This window comes from Staurois parvus, unplaced genomic scaffold, assembly GCF_062004578.1.
Source record: "Staurois parvus isolate SC_StPar_1 unplaced genomic scaffold, SC_StPar_1.0 ptg000387l, whole genome shotgun sequence".
Lineage (NCBI taxonomy): Eukaryota > Metazoa > Chordata > Amphibia > Anura > Ranidae > Staurois > Staurois parvus.
The window spans coordinates 885733-901236 of NW_028318183.1; the positions used below are offsets into that span (position 1 = coordinate 885733).

At 40.2% G+C, this 15504-nt stretch overlaps 1 protein-coding gene across 1 annotated transcript in view; it reads right to left on the reverse strand.

Moving 5' to 3' along the window:
- XPO4 (exportin 4) overlaps window positions 1–15504 on the reverse strand; it is a 208104-nt gene that overhangs the window by 138526 nt on the left and 54074 nt on the right. The window contains exons 2-4 of the mRNA XM_089685788.1: window positions 14472–14577; window positions 13148–13289; window positions 3455–3593 (exon numbers count right to left, since the gene is read on the reverse strand). Of these exons, the coding sequence (XP_089541914.1) occupies window positions 3455–3593; window positions 13148–13289; window positions 14472–14577 (387 nt within the window). The remainder of the gene's footprint in view (window positions 1–3454; window positions 3594–13147; window positions 13290–14471; window positions 14578–15504) is intronic.

Sequence of the window (15504 nt, forward strand, 5' to 3'; positions counted from 1 at the left end):
TGTGTTTCTTAAAGAACTCTTACCTGAAGTTAGAATAGCTTGGTAAATCTCCCTGTGCACTTGCCCCCATGAAAATCGAAGCAGTGGTAGGGGAAAAAAATAGGGACTTATTGTCAGTGCTGACTGCATCTCCACCCCAGGCAGAAGCCCACATAATGGGAGTTCCTATGTTTGTGAAGCCACTGTCCCCCTAAATAGTGCAGCCTTCCTTGCCATTGCCAGCCCTGTGTGTCCTCTGCTCTTTCGGTACAAATAAAAGACTGAGCCCGTAATCTACCTTAGGTCTCTCTCCATTCTGCAACTGAGCCTTTTCTGCTACTGTTAATAGACCGAGCATGCAATATCCAACAGCCACCAGCCATTTCAGAAACTATTACTACAGTAGTAACTGTTGGCCTGTGTTGTGTGAATGACAGCGATTGGGGAGTAATGCCGGCCTTTCAAACACAAGTCAGCAACAGCCCACACCAGCAGCTATTACACCATTCTATCTCGGACATCATAGCTGCCAACGCGTGCTGTTGTCTATCTTTGTTTTCGTGAATGACAGGCATTCCTCCCCAGATGCTGTAAATTTACACACACACACACACACACACACACACACACACACACACACACACACACACACCTACCTATCTCATATTTATATCTGTTACTTTGAAGGTGTTGAGGTTTACCTTTATATGCTAGCTGCTTTCTCTATTTGCCAAGTGCTGCGCTCACATTCATTTTATTCATACTGTGATTTTATACCTCCAGCTACTACTGTAGTAATCTATGAACTAGCTGGCAGCTGCGGGTGAGTGCCGGCTCACTTAACAGGAGCAGGGGAGACAGGTGAAAAATAGACAGAATGGAGAGGGTGCGTAGGGAAGTTGAGGGATCAGCCTTTTATTTAGACAAATGGAGCAGAAGAGAGGGATGCAAAGAGAGAGCTGCATATGTTCTCTCTGCACTGTTCAGCGGCGGGAGCTGTGCAAGCTTTGTGTGCTCTATGTCTGTACTGTCCCCTCTCGTCTGTGCAGTCAGTCAGAAGTCTCTTTTGTCCAGCTTTGTGAGACAGCGGTAGGTGGGAGGAAAAGCTAACAATCTAACAATGCTGTTTAAGAACCACATCACAGATTTTAATGACAAGTGTTATGTGCACAAGGTTGTACATGGGATTCAACAGGATTTATTAGCTTCTGGCGAGACCACTGTGTTAGCTGTGCTTTTTGGAATTGCCTCGGTGCAATTCTCTTAACTAAATAGACAGTAATACAAAGAATTTTGCAGGTAAGACTGCTCAGTCTACCCATTTCATGTGATTAGCAGTTTGCCTCAAGTTCAAGCCTGAATGGGATGGGCATAGTCACTTTATTGCTTTACAAATGAGAACAACATATAAGAACTATATCTGAATGTGTTTCGGAGGGGGGGTGTTAAGTATTAGGCCATTGTCATTTGGTCTTATGTATAGCTTTGCTTACAGCTTGATAATAATTCTCTTCTTGGGTCCCAATAAGGCAACAAATTTTCTTTTTTGGAACCATGGATTAAAGAGTGCGTAATGGCTGGCTGTATGTATACAGATGGAGCACAGTCCCAAAGCTTTTTGAAAAACAATATTGATTACTGGTTTTCTGTTAATTCTGTAATAATTTTTTTTTAAAGAAATGGAAAACTGTAAAGAAATGCACGGGTTAAATCTGCTGTTATCAGTTTACATTCCACACAGCTTGGATCCAATTCACTGACCTCTCTGCAATGACGCCTGACCTTAAACAGCAAGCTGCTATCTGGCTTAAGAGTCACTGCTGTGTGCTACAAGGCATTATCTCTGGATACCTTGGATTCTGTAAAGCCACCAACACTCAATGGTGGTGGAAACATTCAAGTGGATGGAAATGAAAACCACAAATTATTATATGCAGATACATTTATTTGAGCAGACTTAAAGAGAATTTATCTATTGGCAAGAAAAAAAAAAAAAAAAAAAAAGAAATGGTTACACTTACCTGCTCTGTGTAACAATATTGCTCCCCATTGCTCTCCTGTGAACCTAGGAAGAGAGCAGCGCCACTGCTGCCAGGAAAGCACTGGTTCACAAGAGGACTTAAGTAAATTTGTGTGGGGAACACACTTAGTGGGGTGTTTTTTACCCTCATGCAGGAAAATGCTTTAAGGTAAAACACAGTTAGCCTTACAAGATACAGATAAATCTTGTATCTTAAGTTTTACATCAAATTGGTTAACAAAATGTGCTACAATCCAGAAGAATATCAAGCTACGCCAGTCAGCAGTATAATCACTTTCACATCAGCTAGACACTTCCCAGGGTATTGTGAAAGTGTCTGGGGTCCAAAACAGACCTGCACTTGCCATAGCAGTCTTGGTACACTCCAAACAGTTGTATAACCAACAATATTGGGGTGCTGCAGTGACAAAGATGGATGGCATCATTAAGACCCAGTCACTTTAAATAGCCTGTCACAAACATACCCAATACTTTCAGAGCAACTTTACTGATCATGTCAAAAAAAATGATGTTTGATAAAAGAGGCCCTTTAGTGGCTGCAAAGAGTTACTTCCAGATGCTTCTCCAGTGTAAATATGTTGATCACATGTAGGTGTGCTGGTAGTTCACTTTCTGTTTTCACCAACATGTTTTATTTTGCATTAATATTAAACTTGCTAATTTTTTTTAAACCTCTCAAATGTTTTCATTGCTAAACGTAACTACGCAAATTAAATTTATAACGAAAATATGAGCAATCTGTAGAACAATACACACCTATTGTTTTAGGTTAACCTCTTCTACAAAACTGATGCCAGGTAAAGTTAACTGCAAGAGCTGTCTCCGAATCCTTATTTGAGACAGGATCTAAAGAATCCCTAATTATTTTATTAATGGAATGGTTGACTTTAAAACATCAGTAACATAAGATTTATGATTACAGTGTGCAAAGTGTTACTATTCTTTGTCCAGGAGTAACACAGCATGCAATGCAAGCCAACTGATGCCCATAGCCCAAACTAAACAGTTTTTGTTTTTATTCCCCAGGGATCTCAAACTAGGTTATGGGGAAAGAGGACCTCATGAAATCTGTAAGGATGGAAGATCTCTCTTGCGGTATTATTACTATTCATTAGCAACATGATTCAAGCTATCACCCTTACGCAGTAGGGAACACTCAGCATCCCCTCAACTTTGCAGCAAACCTATGGTTTTGTCCATGTTGATTTAAGTAAAAGGTTTGTTTTACTCCATTATCCGCAGTAGCACACACTCACCTTTCCTTATATGCTAAAATAAATTTAAGCCAGGTAGACACTGGTAACATCAAATACGTTAGTTATTCTTTTGCAGATCTGTCCTACTAACTACTTCAATAGGGAGTGACATGACAGTTTGAAAAGAAATACAAAGGAAGTTCAGAAGTATGAGCAAGCAATTATTCTTACTACTTACAACTGTAGGGTTACCACTGCTGATTAACTGATTGACTTCATGGAAAATGCTCTTGCAGTCAATTGATTTGTCTAATGATCCTCTCTTCACTATGACTGCTACTGCCAAGAGGATCTGTTCTCGTACATACTTCTGGAGGCTGCAAATGTAAAACAAGGTAAGTAACTAAAATGTGTATTGCTGAATGTGCAACTTTACATATCTATACAAACAATACACTGCATAATTCTTAAAATCAGTCTCTAAATTGTACAATCTTGAAGTGGTTGCAAAATCACATCAATCCTTTTAACCTATACATTTTTGCAGTGTGTGTTTTTCTTTAAAATTACATATCTAAGTACCTTTTTGCACAGTGCTGCTGTGCAGTCATGTGGTCTCACGTGGCCTCTGCTATCCTTCCTATTCTAAGTGAGAACGGTTGGAGGGGCTGAGATTCCCTTTGCCAAAGTGGAAGGGAGGAGCACTACAGACTACAGGAATGACCGGGGAGGGGGAGGTTAGATACATTCACACTAAAAGACAACAGGATGATGGAGGGACGTAAAATGATCATGCTATTGTTTTTAATTTTGAGTTAATAGGTTTGGGCCAACCTAAGTATGGTGTTCCATGCTTGGCAGATACCTGCAGAATCAGAGAATCCATGATGTAGCTACTGCTAAAAAAAAAAAAAAAAAATCCATACCAACAATTCAGCTTTTAACATATATTTGTAATCCTCTCTTTTCTGTAACTTAGCACACCCTTATGAACAAAGCAAGCAGGGTAGGGGAGTAGAATGAGATGAGCCACTCTGATGGACTGGGGTGTAAATTTGAGGTTGATCAATATTGAGTTTATAGACTTAACAACAACGCAGCTAAAGTTACCCAGTAAATGTGTAAAAATGAGACTCCTGCTTCTACCTGCAGACTGGAAAAATATATATTCATACAATATTTCATAGTAGTCTAATATTTGGATTTTTGTACACATAGTAAAATTATTTTCTGAAGGACACAGCAAAGCTTTAATCTCTAGGTCATCTAGTGTAGGATTTGACTCTGACAAACAAAACTGTAGGCCAGTTAATCCTACTACAGGATGCCTCAGTTTTGTGGTAAAGCAGTACCGGGTGCATGATAATCAAACACAGAATAGAGGGACCTGTGCCCTTCAATGGACTCCAAGAAAGATTTTACAGCAAGCAAAAAAATTAACTTTTTTTCATCCATTGAGGCATACAGGAAACTTTTAACCTGCAGGATATTCCAAAGCAGTCCACCTTAGGGGTGGGCAATGCAGCAAACAAAGAGCTGCCTAAATCTTAAAATACCCAAAGATGCTATAAGAAGAGGCTGAAATTCCCACTTTTTAGAATTTAGAAGTTATAGAATATGTTACCAGAAGACCAGGAGGCATCCTTGCAAATCTGGGAAACAGTTGATTAATGACGAAAAAGCTCAAGAAGTATTCACAGAATTAGTAAGGTACGTCTTGACAGAAAAGGGTGAATCCAGAATATTGAGGCCATAAAACATCAATGACTATCTGCCAGAGTCACCTATAGATGTTCTAAGAAGAAGCTTGTGCATCCTTACAGGGTCCACCTGTGATGAAAAAAGTAATTGTCTTCCTGAAAGGATCAGTGGCTGGGAGACAACTGGCACAGCCCAAACCACATCCAGATGGTTTTGTCCCTATGCAAAACCAGGAGAAAAATGGAGACGCAAAATCTCCTGGGGTGGATAACATGAAAAAGTAGGCCTTCTATGTTCAATGATAAATCTTGCAAAAAGTAGATCTAGCTTTAACGTCTTGGAAAACACAGGAATCTATGCCTCAGAACTTGCTTTTTCACAGCCATGCTGTAAAAGCCAGCAACTGTGAAGAAGGATGGCAAAATCAAGACCTTGGAAGGGAGTAATCTGATGGCCTGGCATAGCCTTCGGATGTCTGCCAGGAGTCTTACCAGGTCAGCATGTCACCTTCACCTGGACTAGTCCAGAGCAATGCAAATCACAGGAATGCACTCAATTTTGCAAAGCAGACGAGTAGAAGTTTCAGAGGAGGAAAAGAATACATTAGCATGTACTGATCTTCTTTGTTGAAACCTGAAGATCCAGATGTGGCATCCCCACCAACAGCAGGTCCTTAACACCACCTGGGACTGTTCCAGGTATTGCCTACACAGCAGACAAGGTTGGAAAATAAAGTTTTGAAAAGAACATGATCCAACCTACCTCTCTTGCCACAGTGAGACTTCTAGTTCCTCCCTAATGATATGCACCATTCAGCAAAAACTTGTTGCGCTGTCTCTTTAAAATATATATTCAACAGATATACAGTAAAAAAAAATCCCAGATATTGTGCAACAATCTACTATATCAAATGAATTAATATCGAATAAATATGAACCACAGTGCTCAACATTCATCAGTGATAAAACAAAGTCCACTCGCGTGCACAAAAAAAAACAAATAAACATGCCTCAGGCGTGTGAGATTACCCTCCAATAGGATGCTCAATGCTGCAGAGACAGTCAAATTATGAGAAGCTGAATGGCGAGGCCATGAACTGGTAGTGCAGGGGCCCGAAAGCAAGGTGTAGTAATTGCTGGAGAGATGGAGACATGTAGGTGAGCATATTTGATATCCATAAAAGCCAGGTGTTCCCAGTGAAAGGATGCAATGACAGATGATTCCATGCAGAAATTTTGGACTTAAATGAAGACAGTTTTGAGATCCAGAATGCCCACTGAGTTTGGGAACTGTAATAAGATTGGACTAAAACCCCAAGATTCAGCAACAGGAACTGAGGTGGTGTTAGGGAGCAAGACTCCAGTTTGTAGCCCTGGGATACCATTGTTAACAACCAAGTGGCAGATATGCAAGCAGTCCAAGCGGTCACAAAGGTTAACATACATCTCCTCACTCTGGAAAGTGGGGCACACCATTACGCCGAGGATTGCTTGTCTGAGTATCTGGCAACCTGACAGACCTTATGGGTGGATGGGGAGCCAAGCATGGGGGTCTAGACATCAGGGTCGAGGAACTGGAGAAACAAAAAGGACATTTCTTAACAGTCATAAAAGGAGAAGACTTTACAGTTTGTTTAGGCTTCTTCGGAGGAAGATAGGTGATCTTGCCACTGGTAGCATCTGTTCTTTAGCAGAGATTAAAAAAAAAAAAAAAAGAAAAAGAAAGAAGTCCATTTTCAGATACTACCAAAAAACATGGACATGCTGGTACTAGAAGGGTTATCCTGGGCAGGCCTACAGTTTTTGTTTGCCAGATTCCAATCATCCTGTAGGCAGTGGTATAACTCAAAGGATAAGAAAAAAATGCACATTGATAAATCATGTTGAATACTGAATATTATGCAGTATACTTCTGTATTCATACTCTCGATGTGTCATGAATGATGTTCTATATAAAATGTATTTAGAGGACACATCTGCAAGACCAGGGGTGGACAAATTAAAGCAGAACTTTACTCACAACAACCTGATAGAAAATAATGTCCTTTAGCAAGAAACATACATTCCACAATAATTTAGCTACCAATATTTGTGTGTGCTGTAAATTGCCTCCAGCATTGTTCCTGTTTCTTCTTGCTGGAGGCTGCCATTTTGCTGAAACCCAGAGCCCCTGAGCAGCAGTATGTCTTTAGGCTGTCAGCAGATCAGCCTCTACATTTTTGGCACAGTGCCGAAAAATAAAGAGCAACTGAGCATGTGCAGAGCAGGATTAACTGTGCATTAGAATTATTTGTATTTTAACCATTTGCCCTCTGCCCTACAGCAGTTTTACTGCTACAGAGCGGCATTCCTGTGCAAAATCACATATATAAATGTAATTTTTCACTTCCGTCACACGGGGCACACACCTCTGAAGGAAATCTTCAGCTGTGAACAGGCAAAACAATCTGTAAGCCCCGGCAGAATGTCTGTCAATGAAGAACAGAGCTTTGGCTATAGCACTGTTGTAACAGTGAAAAGTCATGAATTGTTTCTCTCTGTAGAGGAGAACGCGATTGATCACTTCCCATAGTGAAAGCACCACTTAGTGTACACCAAGCACATAGCTAGGCACACACTTAACCCTTTGATCACCCTAGATGTTAACCCCTTCCCAGCCAGTATCATTAGTACAGTGTCAGTGGACATTTTTAGCAGTGATCACTGTATTAGTGTCACTGGTTCACACGTGTCAGTTAGTGTAAAAATGTCCGCTGCAAGATCGTAGTCTCACTATGTGTCGCTGATTGTCCCCATTATGAGCCTAAAAAAATAAAAAAAAAATTCCAGTATATGTTCTATAGTTTGTAGATGGCAAAACTTTTGCGCAAAATAATCAATATACATTTTATCAAAAATACATTTTGGTCTAAATCTATGAAGAAATTAGATTTTTAAAAAATATTTTATTGGATAGGTTGAATAGCATAAAATAAAAAATGATTTTTTTCAAAAAATGTATTTATTTATTTTTGTTTATAGCGCAAAAAGTAAAAAACACAGTTGATCAAATACCACCAAACGAAAGCTCTATTTGTGGGGGGGAAAAAAACACAAATTTAATTTGGGTGCAGCACTGCATGACCGTGCAATTGTCAGATAAAGTAACGCAGCGGCAGTCAGGACGGGGGGTAAATCTTCTGGAGGGCAAGTGGTTAAACAGTATAGGCACTTAATGTTTTACATAGCTATACCTGCAGAAGGGCCAGCCTGAAGTGATCTTGCAGGACTTTATTTTCTGACTAAAGTTCTACTTCCAGATACTGATAACTATAAACTCAGGACAAAAACACGAATATATACTGTACTTTTAATCTGGTATATATTAAAATGTTGCATTTGATTATTTACCTTTCCCAGCCTACAAGCAGTGAGCTCCTAGCAGCACATCAGCTTTCTGATGTACAGACTGTAGAAGGATTCACAGGAGAAGATCTCTACCTCCTCCTGGCAGAGATTAGACGGTTTGCCTTGGTTTATTATACTACTAACAATCATGATGCCAATAACAGGCTTTATTTTATTAGAGGCTCAATATACATTGCTGATGGTGTCAAGGGTTCGGTTAGCATTTAAACACTTCAGCTCTTACATATGTATACTATACAATATGGACTTTAGCAATTTTTATATTTTTCCTATGGGCCTGTTTATTCATCAATAACATTGTCATTTCTTAGGATAACCAAGTAGTACTTTAACCCCTAAAAGGGTATTTAATCCCAAAATGCAAAATCTAATTTATTGCAGATTAGCAGTCCTTGTATGTAGCAGCTGCAATAGTTTTCTTTTTCAGGCTTTTCCCTCTTTATTTTCACCTGGTTATCTTGACAATAACACACTTCCCTGTCCCTTTATTCCCTCTCTTGTATCTATTAAAGTAATTGTAAAGGCAGAAGATTTTTTGTTTTTTTTTACCTTCATGCATTCTACACATGAAGGTAAAACACCTTCTGAGTGCAGCTTCCCCTCCAGCCCCTTCCTTATACTCACCTGAAACCAAGCCAGTTATGTGCATGAGAGCCGACGGGGGACCTGAGAAATGGAGGATCGGGGCTGCTCCTTGCAAAACCATTACACAGGTAAAATAACACAGTTTATTTAAAAAAATGAACCTTTAGAATCACTTTAACCACTTCACAACCGTGCTATAGCCGAAAGATGGCTACAGCTCGGTTGTTCAGTTCTGGGAGGGCGTCATATGATGTCCTCCCAGAATGCGCCTGTGACGAACGCGGTGCCTGACCCCTGCCCTTCTCACAAACTCGTGACAGCCAATCTTACACAGCAATCTCACTTGTGTAACAATGACACTCTCAGCTGCACCCTGCAGAGATTTTCCAGCTCGCAGGACCACAATCTATGTGCCAGAAGCCTAAGAGCGAACGTCATTGGGTTAATTAATTATGAAATTAAACCTTCAAACTCCAAACTGCCACCAGATAGCTTTGGGACTATCAACCCTTCACAATGTTAGCAAGAACAAATGTGAATAAATGTCTGTAACACACACTGTCACCACAGACATGTATATTCAGAAGATTATTATATACAGTCACACTCTTCAAGAGACAGGGATTCGTTAGTTTGCATTAAAAGCCTTAGAGATAATTTTAACACTTTTCAAAATAGGTTTTATTAATAACATGGTCAAATTGCGCAATATATTTACAGAAAGGGATGTTACAAAGACATAAAGAGAGCAATAATGCAACAGAGAAATAAAAGAAAGGAGTTGAGAAGGCAGAATACATGCAAAGTCCTTGGTTTTTAGCAGAGTCCAATTGTCCAAGCAAAAACGTTGCCTTGGCTCTCAAGTCCGTTAAGATGTTCCTTGGTTGATGATAAACGAGGGCTCAATTTTAGCAAGTCCTGTCAGTCCCTTTTCTATGATATCAAGGGGATGTGGACAGAGAACAGACCAATCATCTGGCTTAGGGGATGGGTGCTAAGAGGTCACCAAATTTATGACCAACTACAGTTTCATGCTAATATTAAAAACTTTCAATGCGTACAGGTGGTATTCTAGCAACTGGCAGATTATTATTCAGAATTATATTCTGAACCCAGGGATACCAATCACAGCGTACCTTTGTCACCCAGGAGGGAAGATACTGCTTTCTCCCCTTTCCTATGTGCCAACATAGTCCTGTGTGACCATGATTTGTTTGGTATGATATTCCCTATTCAAATATATACCTAATATTAATGTGCCCTGTTCCTGCTGAATTCTATGAATTGTATGTGGAATGGTTACATGTGGAATAGATGTTTTATGGCATGCTCTGCATTCCTAGAGCCTTAATGGCCTTACAGGTCATGTGTGACTGCTTGACTGAGTTATTGTTTTACGACAGGGCAGAGGAAAGTGTTTTCCATGGTTCATCAAAACAGACATCCTACCAAGACTAATTAGCCATTTACAGCTGCCATCCAGGCCTAGGCTCTGGTGTCTACTGTGTTTTAATTAAGATAAGAGGCTCTTTTGAAGTTTGTTAAAACTTACAGCTACAAATTCCAGTTTTCAGGAGGAGGGAGGGGAGGAAGATCACTGCTCATGAAAAAACAAAAATGGCTGTTATGTACAGGTTCCATGTCTCTATTGCTCACAATCGTTACAGCGCCGTGCACCCAGCGCTGTCTGTGAGCTCTGTGTCCTACGGATCACATGATGAGGTAAAAGGCCAATCACAGTGACCTTTCACCATGTGATCAGCTGTGTCTAATGACACAGCAGATCACCAATTAAATACAGTTGCAGGTTATCAGCAGCATTTTCCTCATGCTGTCACAGCATGCGGAAAGTACTGCTGATAACCAGCAAATGTCACCGAGGACATCTGCACTGATGATCAGTGCCCAGCAGTGCCTCCTCATCAATGCCACCTCATCAGTGCACCCCATCAGTGCTGCCTATCAATGCCCATCAGTGCTGCCTATCGGTGCGGCCTCATCAACACACATCAGTGAAGGAGAAAAAATACCTGTTTACAAAATTTTATAATAGAAAGAAAAACTTTTTTTTCCAAATTTTTGATCTTTTTTTGTTTATAGTGCAAAAAATAAAACACCCAGTGGCGATTAAATACCACCAAAAGAAAGCTATATTTGCGTAAAAAAAAAAGATAAAAAGTTCATACCGGTAGTGTTGCATGACTGCGCAATTGTCATTCAAAGTGTGAGCGCTGAAAGCTGAACATTGGCCTGGGCACAAAGAGGGTAAAAGTGCCGGTAGGCAAATGGTTAGGGCACCCATAGATACAAAGTCACACAGGCTAGACTTCATCTTACAGAAAGTGACAAAGGCACTGCATTTCTTGCAAGATCAACAGGTACTTTCTGTACTTGCTGAAAATGCTTTTAGCCTAAAAAAAAAAAAAAATTAAAACCTGCTACTGGTAAAACATATTCTTTGATGTGCCAGAAATACACTGTTGTGGGATGACAATGCAGCATTGTTGTGCATGGAGTGGTGACAGCCCTGTCCAGTTGTCTTTTGTTAGACTAATCAAATCCTTACACTCTCCTCATGTCTACAATGCAGACTCTAATTATTCTGAAGTCCAAGATATGAACTAGGAGGGGTACTTAGACTTCTTGATATAACATAGGAAGAGTGCACAGGACACACCAAAGCTCTGAATTTCTGACATGATCTGTACTTTTTGCACAAATCAAAACAGATAGGACATTTTTACAAAGTTATATTTAACAGATCAAAAGGGAGCGAATAAGAGATGTTCATTGTTCATCTTTAATGTTATAAAACAAAGTTTTTATAGAAATGAAAAGTATAAAAATTAGATTATAACCTTGCAAAGTTTTAAAACCATTACTATTTTTCTTTAAATAACTCAAGGCCCAGTCAGTTAAAATCATGAGCCAGCAGACTCATTTAAAGTCAACCTGTCATCAAAAACACCATATTTAAGTGCCTTCATATTTCTTTTGAGAACATAAAAGGTTGTAGAGCTAAAAAGCATGTCATTGGTTTGCCTGTAATTTTGGGATGAGTTTTATTTTGATAAGAGTGCCTCATGACCCCATTCATTAAATGCAGTGCCCCTCAGTTCTCAATTTCTACAGCTTACCGATATGACCAGAGCTGGCCACATATTATGATCTGACTGAAAGGCCAACCTAAATAATATATTCAATACGTATCAAATGAAGTAGGTACTCCTGCGATGTAACCATTAGCAGATCTGAAAAAGTTGGTACAATCACAAATACATGTGCAACCAGCTTATTCAAAACTGCAAGGTCCTGAACAGTGAAAGTCCTTATATAAGCAAGAAGGCAAAAAATGCTGGGAAGTGTAAAAGTAACTTTGATGATCTGTTAAAGCAAGTCATTTTTTATGAAACGGTAAAGAACACTACACTCTCCTGGTCCCTGCTGCACTTTTTTGTGTGTCCTATGGATTAATAAATACACACTATATTAATCTATTCTCCGATGTGCGGCTGACCCTTCTTCCTATTGCATTGTGTGTAGTGGCAAGCCAGAGCCTGCACCTGTTGTGGATTGATCTGGATTGTTTGCCTGAGCGGTATACCTTTGTTCTTTGGACCCTGCTGCACTTACCTCTGTGGGTGATTAGCTGCCAAGACAGCCGGCGCAGCGATCCAACGACTAAAAGTCCTGCTCCTCTTCCACTTCTTTTCTTACAGCTTTTGGGATGGCTCAGAGCGATTTCTGGTTGGTCATGTGCTGGCGTATGACCCCTTTGATTTGTCCCAAAAGCCCTAAGGAAAGCTGAGGCTTTCAAATCCCTGGGCTGCTTCACCAGAAGGTGGGAATGGTGTCCCATCTTTTCATTTTTTGTGAAAAGGTGAACTTGAACTTTAATGTAAGAATTGACCTGACTCCTGAATTCTACATTAACTAGGACCCTACTATAAATTAAAATCAATGGAGCAAAATGTGACGTTCATCCACCTGTGTGTCCCTGAAGCTTCTCAGGATATTCTAATCATGAAACAATGTGGGACTTTTTCTCATGTAGCACCCTCTAGTGGTAGCAAGAAAAAATGTTCCCACCTATTCTCATGCTAGTATAGTCACTGGAAAAAGACAGAAATAGAGCATCATCCTGCACACAATTATTAACACCCCCCCTCCCTTGCTGGACTATTTCTTATTTGTGATTTTGTCAAACAACAAAGTTTCGTCAACAGATATTTACTCACTTAGGCCTCTGTAAGACATAAGTTAATAGGAATGTTCGGAGTGATTCAATGCTACTTTTTTCCAGGAGGATCCATTCTCGCACAACGGCTTCCATTATAGCTGTGGCAGCTTGAAACAGTACATAGTCCACTTTACTAGTTTCTGTAAAAATATTAAAACATAAATGTTAAACCAGTAATGCATCACAAAACACAGCATGGAAACTGTATAACAAACTGAGCTTCTTTGCGACTTTATTACTCTTATAAATCAGGTGTGCTCAACCCGTAGCCCTCTGATGTGGCCCGTGACCTCATACTCTGGGAAGGCAGGTCAGCGAACCCAGATCACGGGTTACCAATCAGCCATCCCAGATCATCAGAAAGCATAGAGCCAGCATCGGCAGAGGAAGAAGCAAAAACGACCACGGAGGGATCAGGTGCCGAATTTAAAGTGTTACTAAACCCACAACAGTAAAATCAGTCTGTATATGCAGTAAAGCATGCTTGTTATACTCACTGTGGAACCTAAGGGGTTAATCCTCTGCATTCTGTAAAAATAATTTTTGATCCTGTCTTCTCTGATCAGCCCCTTCTACTGTCCACAATCCATCTGCTGATAGAACAGAGCCTCGGGGGCAAACTGCACATGCTCAGTTTGGTGTGTACTACAGATTTTGTTCTTTCTTGGGAGAGTACATGTGATCAGCACAGGATTAAATCAGCACTGTCCTGACAGAGGATCAGGGGGTCCTGCAGCCTCATAAGACAATCAGAGGAGAAGGAAACCTCCTCTACGAGCTTTAACCAGTGCTCTGCTGGACACGGATAGAAGTCACAAGACTGCTATATACTGCTGATACGAAAAGGTATTTAGCATTTTATATTAAAATAGCTACATTTCCATGTTCTGTGTTGTGTGGGAGACAAGATATACCGAATGCAGGCTCCTGGGTTTAGTAACACTTTAAGACATGTTTTTACCACCACCCCTCTTCCCCTCCAACCACTGGTGTAGCGTCAATGGCGACCCTGCCCCAAGATCCAGGGGGCCCGTGCCCACTTGAATAGGAGGGGTGGCATATAAAGGAACTGATCCGGTTTTCCTCCTGAAACTGCTGAAAGCTGGCTTCTCCTCCTCTCCCTCCCACCAACATTTGGCAGCTACAGGAGAAAAATGTTGATTATGCTATTCAAAATAAAAGATTTGAAATTCTGAACCATTTCCTTTCACTGTGGCCTGCGACCAGTTACCAAATCACTTTAGAGGCCCTTGCTCTTCAAAAGGTAGGGCAACCCTGCTATAAATTAATGCACTTGCATGGCAGGTGTAACATGTACATACCTAGAATGTGTTTGCATACAGCAAAAGGTGACTTAGACTTTCTAAAGGAGAGGAAGATATGCTCTGCATGCTGCCGTTGTTCATTATTTACCATGGATGGCGGAGCCTGAAAAATAAAACAAAAACATTTTCAACACATAAAGTTCAGCAAAGTGTCTGGATGAAAAGCAAAAATCCCTTTTATGAAACATTTATGGGCATACCATAAAAGGTAATCCAGAGTACAAAAGGCAGCAACCATCAAAGCAACATATGATTTCTGCTATAGGTTTTAGCATTGTTCTCACCCACAATCAATGGAGGATATCAAATTATAAATCGGCTGCTGAGCGGACATGAACCAGACATGACCATTCAGGAGTGGTCATGTGCAGCCAATTCAGAAACGTAAGCCAGAATAGTGATGGGCAAAGTGCAGTAACCTATGGCAACAATATTCAGTATACCCAAACCAATTCGGTGAAAAATACTTCTAGAGCTGTATAGTTAACTGTACTTTGCATCTTACTCTGTGTCTCATTCACTAAGCCCACTTACTTTTTAACCTCTATTACCATAAATAAAAAAATATCACATTGTTCTGGCTGCCAATCATAACTGCAGAGCGCATTATTCCAATAAGCAGCAATATGCTGTAAGACTAAGTGGTCCAGAAAGGCTGCCCCCCCCCCCCCTTTCTCCCCTCCCATGTACACAGATACAGGTTTCTCAAAGCAGGTTGATAAGCCTGATTAACCTGATCAAATCTTCCTGTCAATCAATATGTAAACAAATCTTTAGTTCTTTAGCACCCAGTAGAGTCCCCTCTAGCAGATAGTTGTCAAACCAACTGAAGAACCTCAGTCAAGCAGTGCCATCTAGTGGAGATGTAAAAAAGAACTTTAAAAAAAAAAAATGACATTTTAAAAAGTCAGATGCATAAATAGTTGGATGTCTCAATGGGAACACTGAAATTGACTAAAATCAATCGTCTTAAGATTCTCAGGTGTGTCAGAAGACCAGCAGACTTACATAATGTCTGTTCTGGTGCACT